Below are 22,534 nucleotides of genomic sequence, written 5' to 3'. Positions count from 1 at the left end.
TAAAACTCCAAATATACAGCAGCAGGCGTCTGGGTCGGGATCGGGATCGAACCCACGACCTCCTATATACCAAGCGAGGTAGTTAACATCTCGCCACCGCGGCACCCCCAAACTAATTGAAAAAGCAAACCACAGTAAGTGTGTAGGATTCTGACTGGGAATGGCAAGGACTTCAGACAGATAGGAGAATCAAACTATCTCGTGTGGAGATCAGACTCCAGTGGTGGTGTGAGTCACAGGTAAGCCACTTCACATCACTTGAGCTAAAACAAACTTTGCTATAAACGTCCGTGAATAATTAATTGCCAAAACGAGGTTGGTTTATTGTTGATGCACTTTTAAATCTAGATTGAAAACTCATTTCTTAAAACTGCTTTTTGTGTTTGCTTCGTTGCCTTCCCCCGGCACCTCCGATTTGCATGGTTGGCTACGTACGGGTGCAAAAGAAGTTCGACAGGCATACATGCGTAGTGTCGTCTGTGCGTGCGGGTGGCGTGCGTCGCACACACAGTCAGCAGGAGACGAAATGGTCGCAGGAGGCACTGATCTGCCCTTTTTATTGTTGTTGCCGAGCTCACGCCATCACTCGGGCCTCCTCTCTCTCCCACACACGACCCCGCTGCCGCCGACCCATCCCAGGCACGACCCTGTCCGCATTGCACCGATGGCGTCGACCGGGACAGCCAACTACTGTCCGGCCGCGCAATGATCGGGCGAAGGCGGCAGCGACGAGGGCGGTGACGACGACAGCGACGACGAGACGAGTCCAATTTCAGAACTGGCAGTCCGGCGCTCTCGCTCACTGCTGATATTCCCCTCGGGGCGGCTTGGCTCTGCCATAGCCGCGCCTCCCTTCTCGAACCCTCCAGAGGGTTCCAGAGGCTTCCACACGAGGTTTACCATGACCCTTGCCCCAGTTTCTTCGCCCTGCCGGCACACCTGCGTATATGCTCAGCGGCGTGTGCACTAAGTGCCCACCTGCAGTTCCTGCTGCTGTCCAACAGCCAGTGCTATGTCACTACACATACATTAAATCTTATGCAGGGCCAGTGTTTTGGACAGCGCATTCTAAACATTGCAACGCTGTCTACCATATTTCACGTGTCTATATTAACTAATGTGTATGATGTAGTCAACAATTTAATCGATTAAATAATATAATTGGATTTTTAGTCGTCGGTCAATCGACTGCTGGTTGAAGGCCACCATCGCACTATGGCGGCTATAGGGGTTGTTAGACTGGACTGTACATACTTCACCATGCTGGTCAGTGAGAGTTAGTGAAAAGCTCGCCCACAGAAGATTCAGATGTCGCTTGCCACTGATGTTAGCCATGCCCGGGGAATTGAACTCAGGTTGGCGGGTTCGTAGCGGAGTGTGCGAACCACTGCACCAATCGCTCTACACTGAACCCATTCTCATCTATTATTGCATATGGCAATATGTTCAGGAGCTAAATGCCAATGTTGGAGTCTGCTAACCATGAGAGGGCTTCGGGAGAGAGTTCGTACAGTTTTGTTTTTCCTACTCCTCAGTTGAAGGAGCAGAGACCACAGTGGTTTACCATTTGGTCCATAGTTTTGGTTACATAGCCACAATTGCACTACTGTGCCTCGCTTTAAATTTTCACATTCTTGAATGAGATGTGAGCATTGGCCTATTGATGTCCCGAGGCATTTGATGGTTATGTCAAAGCCAGGAAGTCCGATGTTTGGGTCTCGAATGAGGTGTTCATTCTGAACGCCCGCGTTGTTCCACTCTGATAATTGGTTCTTTACCCTTCTATCTGGCAACAAAACTGACACCTTTTTGCAAGGAGTCATGTTTGCATAGACCGCAATACCTGCAGTCATAATACAAACAAAAGAACATAACTCTGATAATGTGCACTGTCCTTGAAGTTGATTGGTCCACACCCGAGACAGCTTTCCTTCGAGCCTAGTCTCATATGGGTTGGACCAGATGACGCCAAAAGGCGTCATCTGGTCCAGATGACGCCAAAAGGCGTCATCTGGTCCAACCCATATGAGACTAGGCTCGAAGGAAAGCTGTCTCGGGTGTGGACCAATCAACTTCAAGGACAGTGCACATTATCAGAGTTATGTTCTTTTGTTTGTATTATGACTGCAGGTATTGCGGTCTATGCAAACATGACTCCTTGCAAAATAGTGTCAGTTTTGTTGCCAGATAGAAGGGTAAAGAACCAATTATCATATTTTTACTGGCAAATGAGGTCCCCATAGTGTAGTTGTTCCACTCTGTTCGCCAGAGTTCTTCCGGATCTGGGGGAGATTCTAGAATGGTGAGATCACGATCCCAGACAGGGGATCTAGTCGGTGGCGAGGTATGTAACACACACATACAACGATAAGCATCATAATATACTTTATAACACGCAAGCAAAAACAAACACAAGCAATAATGCATAGTAATTGGGCGAGAGGGCCTATTAAAGGGGAATCTAACAGACACCACCAGTGCCTGATACAACATAAGACAGCAGCTTACTTTTTTTTATCTCACCAACGACGTTAAAGTCTGGTATTTAGGGGTGCAATTGAAGAAATTAACGACGGCACGCAAATCCGCGCGCCCACAGCAGAGAGCCACCGTCGTGAGAGAACTGGCGTCCCATTCCAGGGGAAAATCCCGCCCTGTCGGAATGCTTCGCGGTGTTTAATTGGCTTACGGTGGAGATTAGCGCCACTACACTTTAAATCTCACTGAGCAAGCGATTTGTCGGTGGCGGCTGCTGCCACTCCGAGTGCGTATGGCCGCAATGATGGGGCATGTTGAGCACAGTCGACTTTCTGCAAGCTGCACTCGAGCCTGAGAGTCACATTAATGAGGATTTATCTGGCAGGCTCGCTCAGCAAATGATTGACCGTATTGTCCGGATTGTGCAGGTACTATCGCCGTCCCCTCGTGGATTGTAAAGAAAAGTTAAGGATGCGTATTATAATCTGGTAGGTGTGTGCATGCGTGTGCGTGACAAGATGCGCACGCCGTTATTGACACCCGGCACAAGTTGGAGGTGAGTATAATTTTCCGTAACATATTATAATCCAGAGAATAGGTAAATAAGTCTATTAGAATCTACAGCAGTGATTCCAGATCTATGTGGTGCGCGGACCAGTGGCGTTTTGCAAAGCCGTGGCGAATGGCCAGAGGAACCGTTGCAGATACAAGACGTCTCGTTTGTTTACTGCCTGGTGGACCGTGAAAATATTTTTCGGGTTGACAGTGCTTTGCGGATGAAGAAAGATTGTTAACCACTGGTGTATACGATGCACAATGTCCCCGTTCTTGTACAGCATATTCTAATGCGTTTGCATTCTACATAAATGCGACATCAATCTAACTTGAATTGTATATTATTTATTCATGTCCGGCTCTAAAACCAGGTAATGGCACATTGCTGCAGACTGTGTGTTTTTTTGAAGATCTGCGGTTCGTATATATATTTTTCACGTGTAAACATCGAGGTGTTTGCACACTCGAACGAGTGTTTGGCTGATGCTCAACTCCAAGGGGTTAAAATTCCGCGTTGCTATGGTGGGGACCAGTCTCTCGATAGGGGGCAATAAGCACTTCATTTCTTTCACAAACATGAAAATGTCTGACTTGCCATGCCCGATGACAAACACTGTTATAGACACACCTGTTAAGCTAAATCTAAGTAAAAACTACATTGAAAATGTGGAATATAACTATCAGTAATTTGACTAATTTCCATACTGGTGCAGTGCATTTAATTGTCAAATTAGGAACCACAGGATATATAAATAGTGCCGCTGTATTTTTGCATTTATAAAGCCACATAAATGTTGGGGGGACACTGCAAATCCGATGCCCTGGGCTGCAACCCCTAAAGCCGTTACAGTGTTTGCTAATCCGACCCCGTGCACCAGCTCTATCAGGCCTGGTGTCTCACCCGATGAGTGGAGACCGTCCGAGTTACTCGGGGATTCTCCATCAGCTGTTGCTCGGAGGGTGAAAGAGAAGGAGCGGTGGGATGTGGCATGGGGCGGGGGGGGGTACCTCTGGGGGGAGCGGGGAGGAGAGTGGTAGGTGGCAGAGTGGGGGGAGCGGTAGGTGGTGTACTTAGGGGGGAGTGGGGGAGCAGGGTGGGGGGAAGCGGCGGGTGAGGGAGCGGGGGGCTACCCTGGGGGGGGAGCGGTAAGTGGGGGGGGGGGTACCTAGGGGGGGAGTGAGGGGGGTACGTGGGGGGGGGGGAGGTTATAGGTAGTGGGGTACCCAGAGGGGGGGGACTTGCTTTAGAATCGCTGATTCATACGGAGCCACTGGGCCCGAGCCACCACGTCGTTGGCGTAGTCATTGCCAGTGGTGCCAATGTCCATCCCGTCGTAGCTGCGCACGTTCCTTGGACCCGCGTTATAAGCGGAGATGCCTCCTGTGCATGCAGGCACACAACAACAAGAAATCCCTGGTGTAGCCTTAACCGACTGATGGGGCAAGTGCTGTTAAGGTGCGCCTATGAAGGCCGGCACGGCACACGAGGCGGTGCGTGGCCAGCGATGTTTACACACCGCACCAGGTACTCATTTGAGGCTGAGTCGACCTAGGGGCGACCCAGGACCGGTTCAGATAATTGTCACTGGTGTTGGCCGTTAGTGGGGATTCGAACTCGGAACTCTGAGTTCATAGCGGAGCACGCAGACCACTACACTACCGCTCCACACACACACAACACATGCACGCACGCAGATGTGAGCGGGTACCCGCGAGGCATGGTGTGCTCCAGCTAACCGCTGCGCTATTTTCATGCTAGCCGGTCAGTCGAGTAATCGATAATCGGTCGAGCAATATACATGATTCAATAATCCAATGCCCTCCGATGTGTTCTCGGGTTATACCGCGTGTTGTTCGGCACGACGCCTGACGTTCACTCAACATCTTGCTGAGCTTCAGCAGGAGCTGAAACAAGTTGAGCGAAATGCTGGACACTGTGCCAAAACAACGCATGGTACAACAACCCGAAAAATACACAGCGCTGAGCTACACAGCACGATCACGAAAAGCCTACTAAATTGCATCGGATAGCCCGGCTCTATGTTACTCGCCGAAGATCGTTTTGTACCTTTGAGCTGCTGTTCTGCTGTCCAGGTGGGGAACATGCCTTTGATCGTGTTGACCATGTCAATGAGGATGTGCGAGGCTTGCACCAGGTGCTCCACGCTGTCGTATGCACCTTCTAGGGGCGTGTGGTAGCGCTTGTCAATCTGGCAGACAGCACGTGAACAGGCGCGCAGTTACGGCAACAGCTACCTCTCACAATTGCAAAATATAACACGATTTGGAATTCTTCATCACCATCATCAGCCATGATCCGCTGCCACCTGTCACAATCCTGCGTGATATAATAATCCAACTCACACGAGCCGATTTCTTCGATGCGTCTCCCCTTGTGGATTCCCTCTCGGATGCGTTGTTCGTTGGCTGCCGCTCCATCATCATTGCTTATAGTAACGTGTCCTGCCAAAGCCCACTTAATTTTCTTAACAACCGCATGAATCGGCCCCCCTCCACAGAAGCCAGTCTTGACACAGCTGGTACTAGCCAGATGGTACGAGCTAGCTGGTACGAGCCAGGCAAACTTGTACAATGTCATCTAATGCCCCTCTTATTTTCTTAATCTCCCACTTCGTCTGTCTCTCTTCATGTCCGGGCATGGCCTCAGGGAAATTATGTCACCTAACGGGTTTCTCTTGCAAAGGTAAAGGGGCAGCACTGACATTTCTTGATCATGCCACTGATGGCAAAGGGCCTCCACCAAAGTCAGCTCCAGAGTTCAACTTTAACAACCAGGTGCGAGCACATTTAGACTACACTCAATAACAGTGTTCTTCACTAATTTTCAGATGGGGGCCACTTTCGAGACCATTGTGGATTGACAGCATGACGGGGTGTTTTTAACACGTGTGTATTTTCAGGGGCCACACGTCACGGGTCGTACTAAAGGCCACCAGCGGCCACCAGTGGCCCGCGGGCCTCGCAATGAAGAACACTGCTCTTTCCAGTAGATGTTAATAAAAAATACATAACGATTCTGAAATGTTACATGTAAACATTAGTGTCCTCCATACTCTAACCAGCATTGGCTGGTGCTCATTTCCAGTTTTCCACATTTCTATGGTGGGGACCAGTCCATTCAAAGAGGACAAGCAATGCTGGTTTTTCCACAAACCTGAAACGACGTCTTACATCCATGCCGATGCCAAACACTCCAATATTATTCACCTTTAAATGTGATAGACTGTGAAGCTACATCAAAGTAAAAGCCATGTTGAAACGTTGGCACGGAACTGGCAGTAACGTACGTAGTCATGCTCGGGGTTTAGGTTACGAAATTACACTACATGATTTATCATAGTGCTACAATATTAGCATTTAAGCCTTCATAAAGCTGTATGTATATATACAGTATACACCCATTACAGAGTGTTATTGAGAGACACTCAAAATCCACCAAGGAGTCATCAGACTTTGTGCCATTTGCTTTAAACTATTTTTTATTTTGCTAGGTGAGGCCCACTGAGCTACATAGCTATGTTTTCACAAGCGACCTGGCCACAAATGATAGCTCAACTCAGTGGCCTATCACGTGGATATGTATAGCAGCCAAAAACTACTCTAAGCCCATGTTTATAAACGTGTAGAGAAAAACCGGAGGATCCGGAGAAAAATCCACGCGACCACGGGGAGAACACGCAAACTCCAAATATACAGCAGGCGTCAGCGTCGGCATTGAACCCACGATCTCCTGCATCCCAGGCGAGGTGGTTAATATCTCGCCACCGCGGCACCTGCATGAGCCCAAAGGCATTCCCATTGTCGCCCCAGCCGTTGTCGAGAACGTTGCCAGCGCGGGTCTCGCGGGAGATGATCGCGGCCACGATGGCCGGGTCCACGCCCGTGGTGGTGGCAGCGTCCACGATGCGGTCTTTGTACTTCTTCAGGCGGCAATCGTCAGTCTTGACCAGCTGATGAGAGGCTGCCGGTCCTGGGGGAAAAGCCATCGTCCACTTTAGCGTTATTGCAGATTACCTGCGGACCGGTTTTCCGTCAAGATGAGGACTCATTGGACTATCGTCGTAACACTTGCTGCTGTTCTCCTCACTTGGTCTTATTTTCTCAAACTTATGTTGATGGCGATCTGACAAGAGGGCCACAATGGACTTCTTCGGATAATTCTGTTGGATTTTTTTTTCTATTATACACAAATGGCTGTGAGCTCTTTAAAACAATGTTTGTGTCTTGTTTGAAACCTGGGGGTTTCCCATCCTACACTGTTTTTTTTCTCTGTTGTGATGGGGTTTTGTTGTCGTTTGCAGATTTGACGGACGTGTGTACCAGCCGGGATGTCCTGGGAACCCACACGTGGTTCTAGTCTCGGGGAAACAGGGTAGCACAGTGGAAACACTTGCCTTGCACAGGAAAACGGGGCCTGGGTTCGATTGCCAAATCGGGAGAATACATGTGCGTGTAGTTTGTATGCTCTTTCCCATGTTTAGCATGGGTTTCATTCAGGTTCTCCGGTTTTCTCTCATAGCTTAAAAAAAAACATAAAATGTAACCGGTATTGGCCAAAACATCCCAATGTTGAAACGTTACTTGCAAATGAGTCAATTGACAGCAACATCGCCCCCTACTGCAAGAACTTGGCAGGAAAAAAATAGTGTTGAGTCTTGGGGCTCTCCCTGAGTAAACGAAGCAATAAACCAATCGGCGGCTCTCACTGCCCCCTATTGGCTGCGTGGCGGTGTTGCCACGCGGTGGTCTTTTCACACCTTCGTTGCGACGATATAACACATTGTCCTGCGGAGGGAGCTGGAAGGAACGTTGGGTTGCTCGGTCAATGGCCAGGGTCAACGGCGGCGTGGTGTATTCCGCAAATATGCCCGACTGTGAGGGCGGGCACAAGCCCGCGTGAGTAGGTTAAACGTTGAGTTTTATAAGGGCACCACGGGGTGACTAGCCCCACCCCACCCAGCCCCACCCCTCCCACCCCCACCCAGCCCCTCCCCACCCATCCCCTCCCCACCCTCCCCTCCCCACCCAGCCCCTCCCTCCCCACCCAGCCCCTCCCCACCCTCCCCTCTCCACCCAGCCCCACCCCTCCCATTTTTGAACGCACGACAATAATCCCCTGTGGGCTGGTGTAACCAGGAGCTTCCAATCAGTATTATCGTGTTGCTTAATAATGGTATCGCCTCCCACCCCCCAATCATTGCCCTGTCTATATTGTGATGATTTACGTGCGTTTTGTAGAGCGCCTGAGGATGCAGTTGCACTTAGTAGGTCAAGGTGCAGCCCTGCAATGTATTGCTCACGCAACTGCCGGTCGAAGGGCCTCCACTCGGGAGCTCTAACGAGATCGAGAGAGAGAGAGAGTGGAAGGTGTTTTGGCCTACTCTTCCACGCAGGACGGACCGTCTGGGAAGAAAGTTGGTGCGAGTACCCACACTTTACCCCACCACACACGGGCGCGCCCTGCCGATCAACTCTGGTGAACACGTGTCCACTGCTGGATGGACAGAATTGGAGGAATTCCAAGTCCAATGTGCCCACCATTCACCACGCAACAGCAGCCGTTGTGCAACGACATTGAGCGACGCTAGTAGGGGACAGGCAAAAGGGGCCGTCCATAAATGACGTCACGCGATTTTGGACGATTTTTTACCCTCCCCCCCCCCCTTCGTCACACGGCGTCACAAAAGTCAGACCCCCCCCCCTCAAATATGACGTCACAAAGCTCTGCCCCCCCCCCCCAAATAAAACATGCTTCAAATCGCTTTAAACTATTGTCATTGTAGTGCGTATTTAATGCGGCGCTGCACTCTGATGTTGTAGGAGAAAACATTTATTAAAAAGTATATTTAATTAAGTAGAACGTGTTGTTTATATTTATTTAAAGCTGCGCATTTTGATGTGACGCCACATTTCACACCCCCCCCCCCCCACTCGTCACACATCGTCACAAATGTCTGACCCCCCCCCACCCCCCCAGGTGCGTGACGTCATTTATGAACGGCCCCAAACCCGAATAACTGAGCAATTTTTTTCGAATTCGCTAAAAACAACTCAAGATTTTCAAGAGCCGCAGTGCGATCATCAATGACGCTCACTTAGCATATTTAAAGAGACGCCCGCATGCTGCTTCGGAGCTGCAGGTCGCTGACCCGTGAGACTGAAGCAGCCGTGAGGACGATCAATCACCAGCCAGCTTGTGTGCATGGTGGCGGATTGCATTGCTTGTGATCCGGTAATCGGCGGGGTTGGTGGGTCACGTCCAGTTGGAACCACAGCATCGCATAGTCACTTGAAGATGTTTTCTTGTTCATGTTTTTTTGTTTGTTGCGGTTGCACCCGATTCAAGAGCCGAATGGCTCACAGGGCTATACCAGATAAATGAAACTGAAAGCATGCACAGTGCAACACGCAGCTTTGTGGAGGCAATGACGAGCCTCTGGAGGGCAGTGCATCAAATAGGTTGCTGACCTATGCGTGGGGCATTTGAGTGTTATCCAGCACTGTAATATGCATAGATATTTTTTAATCGAACTTCTGTTTTCCTTTATCATGCAAAAAACACTCGGCTCATTGGCATTCGCGACCAATATCACCCATACTGATGAAGCTAGTTGTAATTACTGGCGAAACGTCGTACTCCGATTGTAAATGATGTGGCTTTGCTCTCCAATACGCCGGTGTGCTGTACTAGTGACGAATGGGCACGTTCTGTTGACGTGACAGCCCTTACTAGTTGGCTGTGTCGGGTGGTGGCGGGTTTAACGACACATTTATATATTTACGCGATCGAACCCAAAAAAAAACCTGTAGTATGGAATTATTATTTGGTTAAAATTAAGACTGTAGTATGGACTCAACTCAGAATTTACCTAATCAACCTAAGCAGGGACCCCCCTCCCCTTTCAAAAAAACATTCTCAAAAATCCCAGTGAGGCTTTGCTGGGTAAAACTATTCCCACGCGAGAGGCTTGATACGACACACACACACAACGCACTGGCGACGGAGATTCCCCCGATTTGCCTGCTCACCATCGAAGCCGAGTCGGTCTTGGTTCGCTGTAGCAGCCGACGCTCCTGTCGTGTCGATGTTCATGATGTCTCCTCCGTAGGGTCTCCGTGTGCCGGCGGCTTACGACGCAAACGGGAAGAGTTGAAACGGAACGGGGGCATCACCACCAAGGCAAAGCAGAGGTCGCAAACGGGGTTTGATTCCTTACCCGTACCCGTACCCGGCCGCACCAGGGTCGCAAATGGGTACCCGTACCCGGCCGGGTAGGGAACGGGTACCCGTTCCCTACCCGTACCCTACCCGAAATGAGTGACAAACGGTTACTCACCAGTGACTCACGGTCTACCCGTACCCGGCCGCACCAGGGTCGCCGGGTATCGGGTAGGGTACGGGTATCGGGTAGGGTACGGGTATCGGGTACCCGGTTGCGACCTTCTCTCCTCCACCCCCCATATAGCCTTACAGACTGTCGGGGCAAGTGCTGTTAGCGAGCACAGACGAAGACCGGCACGGCATACGATGGGGTGGGTGGCCAGCACCACGCCCGGCCGCCTTTGTCTCCCCAGTGGCGTTGATTACACATCGATCTTGGGGAGGACCAGGACCGATTCAGATCATCGTCACAGGTGTTCGGCGTGAGCTGGAGTCGAACTCGGGTGGCCGCGTTTGCAGTGCAGCGCAGCTCGCAAAAAAAAAATGCACTATCGCTAAACCCACTTTTTATTTTATTACACGCTTTTATATTTAACTCACTCTGTCTGTTGTTGTTGTATCCTCAAATCTTGTAATTCAATTTTAACCAACTTCCCAATGTGGTATAGACTGCAAAGTGCAAACGTGGCATACTTGTGTCATACTGATGACAATACTATATTCTATTAAAAAAAACATATATTATAACATTATTTCTATATGTTATGTTTCGGCTTGGCTCTAATTGTCCACGCTCAACTGACGTTGGCTGTAATTGCCCAAGGTCCCTTACGTTATGGCAAGCTTCGGGGCCACTGCCTGGAGTCGTAGAGTTATTCCATTACTAGTACGGTACATTTCATGAAAGCGTGTTTTAAAAAAAGTATTTTTAAAGTATTACTTATTACATACATACACAGAGAGACCATCAGCTCGCTGGCAAAACGCCTATTATACAAGACCGTACATACGTGTCCATGTATTGCACACAACTGCACGCATACACCGTTTACACGTTATAGCCTTTATCGAACGTTTGCAACCTCTTACAGCGAGATACGCATCGTCTCAGAAATCCACGCTTCACAATGCCTATGCAATGCCTACACGGTGGCAGGAGTGTTGGATTTATTCACAGCAGGCTCGCTCGCTTGTGACACGGCCGGTGACAACCACCCCATGCGAAACAAAAACGAACGCAACGTGGTGGCCAATCAATGGGCCACGTCCGGACAACGATGTTGTTGCTTTTCAATCGCGGTGCTCTGACGTTTTCCCCCTTTGTAAATGCGCGTATTCTATTCGAAGCTCGTTCAAAAGCACTCACCCATCTTTGAGATGCTGGGCGTGAGTCTGGCGCAGATCAGACGGAGCAACCGATCCAAACTCTTTAAATCTCAGCCCTAAAACGCACAGTGACTCTGCAAATGCGTTTGGGTCCCGGCTATATATATCGAGAGAAAAAGAGGAAGTAATGCATGCACTGATACAGTAGCGGACCAAAAGAGAAAGTATCGGTTTCTCAGTTGCGTCACACGACAGAATGTTTTTGTTTTTTTGGCCACAGGCAAACGCACATTGGGCAATAAATGCGCATTTATTGCCCGATGTGCGTTTAGTAGAATGTCCAGTACAACAGTATAAGTGGCGAAATTCTGAAGGGCGTGGTGTACCTTTGGAATGTGTAAGTTATTCCACGGGCCTATTGCAAGCTTGTCGTCACGCCAGCACTTTGGAAATACAGTACAGCTCTTTGAGACGCGTATTTCGACATGTAGTGCGCTTTCTAAAATAAAATATTATTATTCACACGGCCAAGATTTTACTGTTTAGGTGGGCTAATGTGCCATGTCAGACGATATTGAAGCTCTTACCTGGAAAAAGCCTCGTCAATTAAAATATGATTGTGTCACTTTGGGTTTAAACGAAATTATTTAAACTAAATTTTTGATTTTACCAGGTAAGGTCCAATCAGCTAATAGCTCATTTTCAGAAGCGACCTTGCCGCAAATGATAGCTCATTGAAGTGGCTTATCACGTGGACATGTATTGCAGCCAAATACTCTAAACGCGTGATGTCGATTCTAAATGTGGAGGGAAAACCCGGAGAACTCGGAGAAAAATGCACGCGACCACGGGGAGAACACGCACACTCCAAATGTACAGCAGCAGCAGGCGTCAGGGTCGGGATCAAACCCACGTGCACCCTGCATACCAGGCGAGGCAGTTAACATCTCGTCACCGTGGAGCTCTCGATTTTTTGCCACACACTACTTGTTGAAGTGAAAGAGGAATGTCACTGTCTTTCATCCGAATTATATTTGCTTTGTGTTTTTTTTATTGACCTATGTGTAGAGTGTAATGTTTTCTGTTTTTTTCTGATTGGTTGTTTGTCCTGGGTATGTCTGGGAATTTCCCAAATGCCACCCTGGGACTTTCCTTGTGCGGAAAAATAGCCGCCCGGGTAGGAAGGGACTTTCCCGGAACAGGCATATGAATGTCTGACCAACGTTCTAGAACGGTCAACGTATCTGTTTCCAAGTTCAACTCGGTTGACCTTCAATGTCAATGCTCTTATCTGATCCGATGAGGAGGGAAAGTGTTCATTTCTTCAATTCTGAGTACACAAAACACAAGGTATATAGACACACTTATAGAGCTGGTGGATGCTGTGTAGTGTACAAAGACCAAGATCTTCCGTATAGCCTTTACAGACTTTTGGGGCAAGTGCTGTTCGCGAGCACCTATAAAGGCTGGAACGGCACTCGAGGGGGTTGGTGGCCAGCACCACGCCCGATCGCCTTTGTCTCCCCAGTTTTAAAGTAACTACAAAAACGTAACGATCTGTTTAACTAGGCTCAGCGGTACAGCGAGTGGCTTGTATTCGGAATGATGCGAGTTAAAATCCAAGTTGGAGTTGACTTTGCCCATCATACCTCCGGAGTCGATAAAACAGGTACCGCGCTGTGGGTATGTTAGCGGTGGTTAATCTATGCTTAGATTCTCCCCTACCATAGGAGTGTAATTTCCACCACTGGCCCTGGGCTGTAAACAGGAGATTGTCACCATTTCAAAGCTCATTTGACCAGCAAATCATTTTGAACATTTCACACCCACCAATTTGATGATCACGATTCTGGGTCGTGATTCGATTCAAGAATAATTTGCTTCGATTTTATGGTCTCTCTCGTGTTGTTTAATGTTTTTTTTTCTCTCTCTATTGAACATCTGTGAAACTACTGGACATGAGTGAAAAGAGCTTCATAGCTCATCGGTTTCTTCCACGATAAATACAATTCTCAATCTGATTCTGATTGGTGGTAGCAATGTTTTTTCACTCCTGTTCTTCTAAACGTAACATTTCCACATCTCTTTCATGATGTGCGCATGTATTGCGAGGCTTCGGAAATTAACATTCATGAATTGATGCATCTATCCACTGCTAGTAATAAAGTCCTGCTTGATAGGTTGCAGGTGTGGTGTGCGATGAAGCGTCTGGCCGCCATACGTTCATCCGTCCCCTTGTCCCAGGTATGTCATGATCATTGTGTACGACTGCACACGCGTGATGGATGGATTGCTTTAATATTCAAGCAGCACAATTACGTTTCCCGATGCATTACATTTCTTTCTCACCGTAACAGTCCCCCAACTCGTCCACGTACTGTACTGTGAAGTCACCTGACTCGAAAGATTCATGGACACACTCGATTCACTGCATTGTGTAGAGTTGTGGTCGCTCTTGATACAGGGTACTGTATTCTAATCGTGTTGTATGATGGTAGTCAATCAATGCATGGCACTATAATGTATGGCAAATTCCCTCGATTATCAGTACTGTGACTGCCTGCATCTCATTGTATTACACGTAGGGTTTACTCTACACACTTTTCACAGACCAAATCAGAACATGTGTCTCAGCACTAGGTCTATCAAAACTGTGCCGTATATTGTAATAACTTTCACCATAACACAGTAATGTACAGAACCACAAGATCTCTGTACAAACCAATTGCTGCCACAAAAACACCAGTTCCCATTATTGAGTCAATCTCGGGCAGGTGGCCACCAAAGTTGTACTCGTTCTCTGCAATATTGACGTTTAATTTTGGCTTTGTTTTGTTGCTCACGCACCACGGATCTCCCTTGTAGAATAGCCAGACAGCTGGACAAACGTGACCACCCCGTATGACCAATCGAATAAACGTAAGTTGGTTGGTGAGTGGTTGAGTGAATGGGTGGGTGAGTTACTTGAGTGACTTGGCATATGAATGAATGGAGTGGGACATATGGGTGGCAGGGCTACCACCACTTCTGCAAAGTCTGGGAATATTTCTCTGTCAGCCTATGGCAATCAAAACTATATTATTGAAGTGAGACCTTTGGTCTAATTTGTGACTAATTCTGGGCTCAATTAAATTTATTAATACAATTTATTTTCCTTCAGGCACCACATCTGGCATCCCGTCTCGATAATATGTAACCCTGAACTATGGGGACCTCATTTACCAGTAAAAATATGATAATTGGTTCTTTACCCTTCTATCTGGCAACAAAACTGACACCTTTTTGCAAGGAGTCATGTTTGCATAGACCGCAATACCTGCAGTCATAATACAAACAAAAGAACATAACTCTGATAATGTGCACTGTCCTTGAAGTTGATTGGTCCACACCCGAGACAGCTTTCCTTCGAGCCTAGTCTCATATGGGTTGGACCAGATGACGCCAAAAGGCGCACAACTCAAGGACAATGCACCATCAGAGTATGAGAGCTCGGGGCAAGCATCTACACTATGGGGACCTCATTTACCAGTAAAAATATGATAATTGGTTCTTTACCCTTCTATCTGGCAACAAAACTGACACCTTTTTGCAAGGAGTCATGTTTGCATAGACCGCAATACCTGCAGTCATAATACAAACAAAAGAACATAACTCTGATAATGTGCACTGTCCTTGAAGTTGATTGGTCCACACCCGAGACAGCTTTCCTTCGAGCCTAGTCTCATATGGGTTGGACCAGATGACGCCAAAAGGCGCACAACTCAAGGATAGTGTAGATGCTTGCCCCGAGCTCTCATACTCTGATGGTGCATTGTCCTTGAGTTGTGCGCCTTTTGGCGTCATCTGGTCCAACCCATATGAGACTAGGCTCGAAGGAAAGCTGTCTCGGGTGTGGACCAATCAACTTCAAGGACAGTGCACATTATCAGAGTTATGTTCTTTTGTTTGTATTATGACTGCAGGTATTGCGGTCTATGCAAACATGACTCCTTGCAAAAAGGTGTCAGTTTTGTTGCCAGATAGAAGGGTAAAGAACCAATTATCATATTTTTACTGGTAAATGAGGTCCCCATAGTGTAGATGCTTGCCCCGAGCTCTCATACTCTGATGGTGCATTGTCCTTGAGTTGTGCGCCTTTTGGCGTCATCTGGTCCAACCCATATGAGACTAGGCTCGAAGGAAAGCTGTCTCGGGTGTGGACCAATCAACTTCAAGGACAGTGCACATTATCAGAGTTATGTTCTTTTGTTTGTATTATGACTGCAGGTATTGCGGTCTATGCAAACATGACTCCTTGCAAAAAGGTGTCAGTTTTGTTGCCAGATAGAAGGGTAAAGAACCAATTATCTTATTGTAACCCTGAAATTTGAATATATTATTTATAGTTATGAATTGTGCTGACTTCTAGTTAAACTGATTTAGGATTTTATTTACTGAATCAATTAATAAAGCCCATTCAAATTACAGATGCGCTGAGGTGGCTTGAGAATGGAGATGGATCATGATCTGTGTGGGTGCATCTCGCAGTGCCCTGGCATTGAACCCCCAACCTGTATCTCGAGGCTTTCTGACAAGTGCAGAGCCACTATCACTTGGGACAGAGTGCTGGCGTTCCTGGGACACAGCTATCGGTGCTCAGGCACTGGGCACCAGCTGCCACGTCATTGGCATCGTCATTTCCGGCAGTGCCCTTGTCCATGTTGGCATAGGTCCGCACATTCCCTGTGCCAGCATTGGAAGCAGAGATGCCTCCTGTGCAGACACAGGCAAACACACAGAATCAGAATATCAGAATCAGAATATATATTGAAGGAATCCGATGAGCTATAAAGCAATTTTCACAGATGTCCAGTAGACACACGATACAGGCAACTCCAAATTTGTCCACACACCCATGTAGTGAATGACAATTTAAAAAAAATGAATGGTGTCAATTATTTTAAAAAGAAAAAGTACAGCGCTTTGTCAATCCACGGCTGGATTAAGACATTCATGACTAAAGGATGGTGTCCCTCTAGCTGGGCATTGTGATGGTTATGAATGCTGTTCTGGAGTCCAGTCTGGGAATTTCGTCTGCATCTGTGTGATGTTGTTGTTTAGAATTTCTGCACCTTGCGTGATGTCTTCCGCGCTGTTCGATGCACCTTGCGGCTCGTGGAGACGCTTGTCAACCTGTGAACGCGGACGCAATAACTATGGCGGTCACAAAAATTAAGTTGGATGCGATGTCTCCAAAGCGCCCATGCCAGAATTGGGTGAAGAGTGCGTCAATATGGAGTGGAAAAGGTTCAACACATTCCTGTGGAGGGAGCTGGTAGGAACGTTGGGTTGCTCGGTCAATGGCCAGGGTCAACGGCGGCGTGGTCTATTCCGCAAAGGGCACAAGCCGGCGTGAGTAGGTTAAACGTTGAGACCACGGGGTGACCAGCCCCTCCCCACCCAGCCCCACCCCTCCCACCCCCCACCCAGCCCCACCCTCCCCACCCAGCCCCTCCCCACCCTCCCCACCCAGCCCTCCCCACCCTACCCTTTCTACCCAGCCTGACCCCTCCCATTTTTGGATACACGACGGACGGACGGACACAATAATCCCCTGTGGGCTGGTGTAACCAGAGGTTCCTACCAGTATAATATGGTGTGCAGCAGACCGAGGTGCTGTGGGTGGAATGATGAAACTTTTCCAAGAGGAAGTCATCGGATACAGCCAGTTATTGTTTGTCACACATTCGCCTGAATAGACTCTTTAATTGTTCAAATTTGTCAGTGTCTGGTTATCACGAATATTTATCCTCCTGCCGAGCAGCATCATTTTTGAATGTTTTTCGGTGACATAAATCTTCGTGTTAAATTAATTGATGAGTTCAACAATTTCTCAAAAAACGGATGCCCTGCCCACTTATTCAAGACGAAAGCTACCCAGGCGGAGTCTCGCTGGTCGATTGAGCTACCATATCGTGCCATATTCCGGAAAGACGAACCAAAAGTGTTCCCTGTGTCATTAAAATTAGACAAATCTGGTCACACACACACACACACCCTTAGCAGACTATAAGATATACCCCTCCCCCAACTTCTGCTTTAAGATACAGGGGAAAAGTGCGTCTTATCAGCTGGAGAATATAGTACAAGCTTTCCTCGACCTGGCAGTCCTCTAAATCGTGTTGTATGTTGAACTTCTTTCGCACCATGTGTAGGCAACGGTGCTAATTGGATGTGCGGTGGAAGAACAAACTAAACACAAACAGCAGTTCTAAAGAAATGAGTTTTCAAATCTAGATTTAAAAGTGCATAGCTCCAGTGGCTTCCTAATATCGGAAGGAAGAGCGATCCAGACGGCCGCAGAAGCGCATCTGAAAGTGCCTCGCGATGCGGTGACCGTCTTTGTGTTCACGTGTGCTGTTTGTTGGTGCTCAGCACCTGCACGAGCCCTACCGCGTTTCCCTTGTCGCCATGGCCGTCTTGAAGGACGGCCCCACCATGGGACTCGCTCTCCAGACGAGCATCGTCAGTTTGGACCATATTATCAGAGGCCTCCACTCCTGAGACGAATTTGGTCACAAACATGAGTATGACAATGACGTATTCTGAGGTTTTTTCGGTAAAGTCACGTAGGTAAAAACATGAAAAAGTAAAATAAAATAAAAATCACGACGTTTCGGAGGCAACACAAGCTTCCGTCTTCAGGTGGTACGGAGTGGTAGCTCCTGCAATCTCTTATTTACTTGATACAGCTGTCGTGGTTGTGACGGTACCACCTGAAGACGGAAGCTTGTGTTGCCTCCGAAACGTCGTGATTTTTATTTTATTTTGTTTTTACCTACGTGACTTTACCGAAAAAAAACCTAAGAATATGAATCATTGCAGTCACGATAGCTTCAAATCTAGAATTAATGACAATGACGGTGATCTTAAGCACCAAGTTCAGCTTATTTGTGTATCTATCCAGGTGAGAACTCAAAGAGTCCAGGAAAGTCGAATTTGCAAGAGTGACCTTCGTCACCAAAATTATAATACCATTCAAATAATGTGAAGTAAAGCAGTGAAGCATATAGAGAGTTAGGGGGGGGGGGACACACCAAATATAAATATCAGAAAAAAAAACGTTACGGGAGAAATAAAAACAATAAAGCACAAACATAATAAAAACATGTTAAAGTCCTGAAATGAGAGTTGGCTCAGACAAATAACTTTTCAGACGATTCATAATGTATGTACGTTGAACTTATTTTGCACCGTACGTAGCCAACTGTGCTTATCAACAATTAACGGACAGAAACATGAAACAGATGATTACGAAATATATAAACAGACAAGGATATTTGCCAAACACAATTGCAAGTGAAGTTTCCATACTGAATCGACAGTTCTGTTCAAATTGCATCAACAAAGACTCAGCGTAGCTATCCTGAGAAAACATTTCAAGTTCGATGCTCCAATGCACGTGGGTAAACAGCTTGTGTGTGCGCGTGTATTCCCCATGTGCCCTTTCACCAGTGATTTCCAGTCTGTCTTGTCTCGCTGTGGATGCAGAGGCTCCAGTCGTATCGATGTCCTTCGCGTTGGGAGCGCTGCCTGATGCATTCCCTCCTGGAGTGAGCAAAGAGTCCGGCATTTGAAACCTCCCAAACCAACCGATTGCAAACCGGCAATTTTAGCATCTTAAGCAAGTTCAAGTTCATTTATTAGGTATAGCCATGTGAGCCATTCGGCTCTTGAATCGGGTGCAACCGCAACAAACAAAAAACAAAAACATGAACAAGAATACATCTTAAAGTGACTATGTGCAAACAGAAAATCCAAGAAAAGGCAGCAAAATATTGCAGAAAAATCACCGTACACCAACACTGTGTGCAAAAAATCCCAGTGGGATGCAAGTCAAACAACAACAACAACAACCAAAAGTCAGAGCAGAGTACACACATATCACATCTCAATGATTCCAATGCTCAACTTTAGTTGTATCCTAAACCAGCGCTCCCCAACCTTTTTGGCACCACGGACTGCTTTCGTGGAAGACAATTTTTTCACGGACCGGGGGTGGGGGGGGGGTCATCATTGGGTCTTTCCCCCTTTTCAAAGAAGTTCTCCAGCGACGTTTGTTTTTTACTCATTTTGGCTACTAGGGGTTAGAGCTCGTGGGCTTACCAACACTGTGACTGAGACAAGTGCGCGTTGCGGGAAAGAGGCGCGGACGGAAGTGGTCAATAAATAAATAATGGGGCGGCCCACGCGCGGACTCACCGCTCTCACCTCCTGCTGCTGTGCGGTGACCAATACCGGTCCGCGGCCCGGGGGTTGGGGACCCCTGTCCTAGATGACCCCTGTCCTAGATGACCCCTCTCCTCACTTCAAGGTGAACACAGAGCTGGGCCTGCAAGTGGGAATTAGTCTGCCAGTAGGGGGTGATATTGCTATTAGGTTTTCCCAAATTAAGACTTTTGCAAATAATTTTTGTTACATTTTATTTAGCCAATGTAAACCATGATGCCGGCACACGTGACCGACACTTTTGAATCCAAAACAGAAGAGAACAAAAAAAACTAAGCGCTTGCTGAAACAACAAGAATTTCCCTTCCCACAGACATTGAGTCGAGGTGTGATATCTTGAACGTTGCTAGGCTACACTGATTCATCCAAGTCCAACTTTCACGAGGCAATACTTGGTTGCTGCTCTGCAATCTACCATTAACATGCTAATCTCTATATTCTTAGGTTTTTTCGGTAAAGTCACGTAGGTAAAACATCAAAATTAATAAAAATAAAATAAAACAAAACAATTAATTTTTATAAATTTTGATGTTTTACCTACGTGACTTTACCGAAAAAAAACAAAGAATATGAATCCTTGCAGTCACGAAAGCTTCAAATCTAGAATTAATGCTAATCTCTCTTTGACATGCTAATTTTCACCTGGCAGCCCTTTGATTGGTGGAAAACCAACCACCATCGGGTTGGCTGTCCGCCACTTACATTATCATTGACTGCTGACATTTGGGATACGCCCATTTCAACCCTTATAAACAGTTCACCTTGGAAGCTAACCCCCCTTTTCCTGAAGACGACCGCTTGTGTTGCGATCGAAACGTCGTAGTTTATTCGTAATTTTTTTGCTATTTTCTTTAAACATATCTACGTGACTTTACCGAAAGAGCCAAGAATATGAATTCCTGCAGTCACGAAAGCTTTAAGTCAAGATTTAAGGCAATACTTGTGGATTATAATGTACACACATTGACAATACATACACTGAACTGATGCTACCACTGGGTGATACATGTGATGCAGATACGGGATCTTGATATTTATTGTAATATAGCCATAAGATATCTACCTTGATGCACCCATCTCAGGCCTATATAAGACCTTGTCTCAGCAGCTTTCTCTCTCACCTGAAGACGATTGCTTGTGTTGCGATCGAAACGTCGTGATATTTTTCTTATTTTTCTATCTACGTGGCTTTACTGAAAGACCCATAAAATATGGAATTAACACATTCCTGCAGAGGGAGCTGGTTGGAATGTTGGGTTGCCCGACTGTGAGGGCGGGCACAAGCCGGCGTGAGTAGGTTAAACGTTGAGTTTTATAAGGGCACCACTGGGTGACCAGCCCCTCCCCACCCAGCCCACCCCCAGCCAGCCCACCCCCCAGCCAGCCCCACCCTCCCCACCCAGCCCCTCCCCACCCACCCCACCCCACCCAGCCCCGCCCTCCCCTCCCCACCCAGCCCCTCCCTCCCCACCCAGCCCCTCCCTCCCTACCCAGCCCCTCCCTACACGACGGACGGACACAATAATCCCCTGTGGGCTGGTGGAACCAGTGAGTTCCCACCAGTAACATAGCAATCATTAGCCCCTACTCTGAAAGCTTGGCAGGATCCTCCTGAAAAGAGTCATGGAACTCAGTGAGGCTTTCCTGGGTAGTCAAGGAGAAGTAACAATGCATTGATTCATTAAGCTCACAATACATGCATCGAACTGCCTAAAAAAAATCTATGTTTTTTGTTATGTATACATTGCATCGGTTATGGATTCATGTAGAACTGCGCGTTCCAATTAAGTAATTGATTCAACCGATTATGGATTCAATTACCGACTAATTGGACAATTCCCCAAAACGACGTCCAACTTGTTAGTTCAAAATGCACTCCATGACAGGATGTCTTCCCCTTTAACAAGAATATAAAACTCCTAATACGTCCAATTTAAAACTCATTTTTTTCGAACTGCTTTTTATGTTTAGTATGTTATCCTTCCCTCGCACCTCCGATTAGTATGGTTAGCTACATACGGTGCGAAAGACGTTCAACGTACATACAATTATAACGCACACAGTTTGCGCATTTTGAACATAAGCATAATTTGTTCTAGTTATTCTATTGGTGTAATTTCACGAGTCAATTCTCAGAAGAAATTAATTTCACAGGACTTCTAAGATCCTTCAGTTGTCTTTATCCGTTAAGTACTGAATGAATATCTAGAATGCGGACGCATTTGCAAAAGTGTCAGTCCGCAGGCTCGCTTACAACATGCCCGTTGAACATTGAAAACAAACGCCCGACAGAACACACGCAACGTGGCTTCTAGTGTTGTTACGTTATTCCAATTCATAATCAACGTTTTTGGGTTAGGTCGCGTTATTTATAAATGTGTCGTAACCCTCCACCACCCGACACGGCCAATCAGCAAAAAAGTGTCACGTTGACAAAAAGACAAATAGTTCACTACTTTAGCCCACCGGTGTGTTGAAGCGTCATCAGGCATTTCGCCAGAAGGAAAAATATTGGTCGCGAAAGCCTCCGTGTTAAACGTTATTCCCAATTTTAATCTCTTGAAGTGCTTACTTTACTCAAAGTCTGTTCAAAACACTCACCCATGTTGTCTTGAGATGCGCTTTAATTTGGCGTCGAGACGAACTGACCGCTTTATTCTCCGCTTCCTAGCAAATAAGTCTCGATACATAGAGCTGTGAATGTTGCTAGGCGACAATACAACA

The 22,534-nt window shown here is 47.1% G+C and overlaps 2 protein-coding genes across 2 annotated transcripts; both read right to left on the bottom strand.

Annotated features, from left to right (window-relative positions):
- Positions 1 to 530: 530 nt before the first annotated feature.
- On the bottom strand, positions 531 to 11,745 carry LOC133348601 (lysozyme g-like). The gene is made up of 6 exons (XM_061561509.1): positions 11,583 to 11,745; positions 10,084 to 10,182; positions 6,828 to 7,024; positions 5,102 to 5,243; positions 2,258 to 4,414; positions 531 to 1,757 (listed from the first exon to the last, which is right to left on the bottom strand). The coding sequence occupies exons 1-5, from the start codon at positions 11,584 to 11,586 to the stop codon at positions 4,278 to 4,280; spliced, it is 579 nt and encodes a 192-aa protein (XP_061417493.1). The 5' UTR covers positions 11,587 to 11,745; the 3' UTR covers positions 531 to 1,757; positions 2,258 to 4,277.
- A 4,084-nt stretch (positions 11,746 to 15,829) lies between these two features.
- On the bottom strand, positions 15,830 to 22,534 carry LOC133348605 (lysozyme g-like). Its single transcript, XM_061561514.1, has 5 exons — positions 22,412 to 22,534; positions 19,034 to 19,129; positions 17,975 to 18,081; positions 16,654 to 16,714; positions 15,830 to 16,294 (listed from the first exon to the last, which is right to left on the bottom strand). Exons 1-5 carry the CDS (start codon positions 22,413 to 22,415, stop codon positions 16,131 to 16,133), a joined length of 432 nt encoding a protein of 143 aa, XP_061417498.1. The 5' UTR covers positions 22,416 to 22,534; the 3' UTR covers positions 15,830 to 16,130.

This window comes from Lethenteron reissneri, chromosome 27 (genome assembly GCF_015708825.2).
Source record: "Lethenteron reissneri isolate LAM-NWPU_2019-01 chromosome 27, ASM1570882v1, whole genome shotgun sequence".
Taxonomy (NCBI): Eukaryota; Metazoa; Chordata; class Hyperoartia; order Petromyzontiformes; family Petromyzontidae; genus Lethenteron; species Lethenteron reissneri.
The sequence above is the reverse complement of the archived record's forward strand: the minus strand, read 5'-3'. Positions and strand labels throughout refer to the sequence as shown.

What these genes read in the sequence shown, in the direction of transcription:
- LOC133348601 (XM_061561509.1), bottom strand. An exon ending in AGACCGACTCGGCTTCGATG is followed by an intron (nt 7,025 to 10,083) that starts GTGAGCAGGCAA and finishes CTTTTCCCCCAG; the next exon opens with GACCGGCAGCCTCTCATCAG. An exon ending in ATGCCTTTGGGCTCATGCAG is followed by an intron (nt 5,244 to 6,827) that starts GTGCCGCGGTGG and finishes GCTGTCTGCCAG; the next exon opens with ATTGACAAGCGCTACCACAC.
- LOC133348605 (XM_061561514.1), bottom strand. An exon ending in ATGGCGACAAGGGAAACGCG is followed by an intron (nt 16,715 to 17,974) that starts GTAGGGCTCGTG and finishes CCGCGTTCACAG; the next exon opens with GTTGACAAGCGTCTCCACGA. An exon ending in CGCGGAAGACATCACGCAAG is followed by an intron (nt 16,295 to 16,653) that starts GTGCAGAAATTC and finishes GTGTCTGCACAG; the next exon opens with GAGGCATCTCTGCTTCCAAT.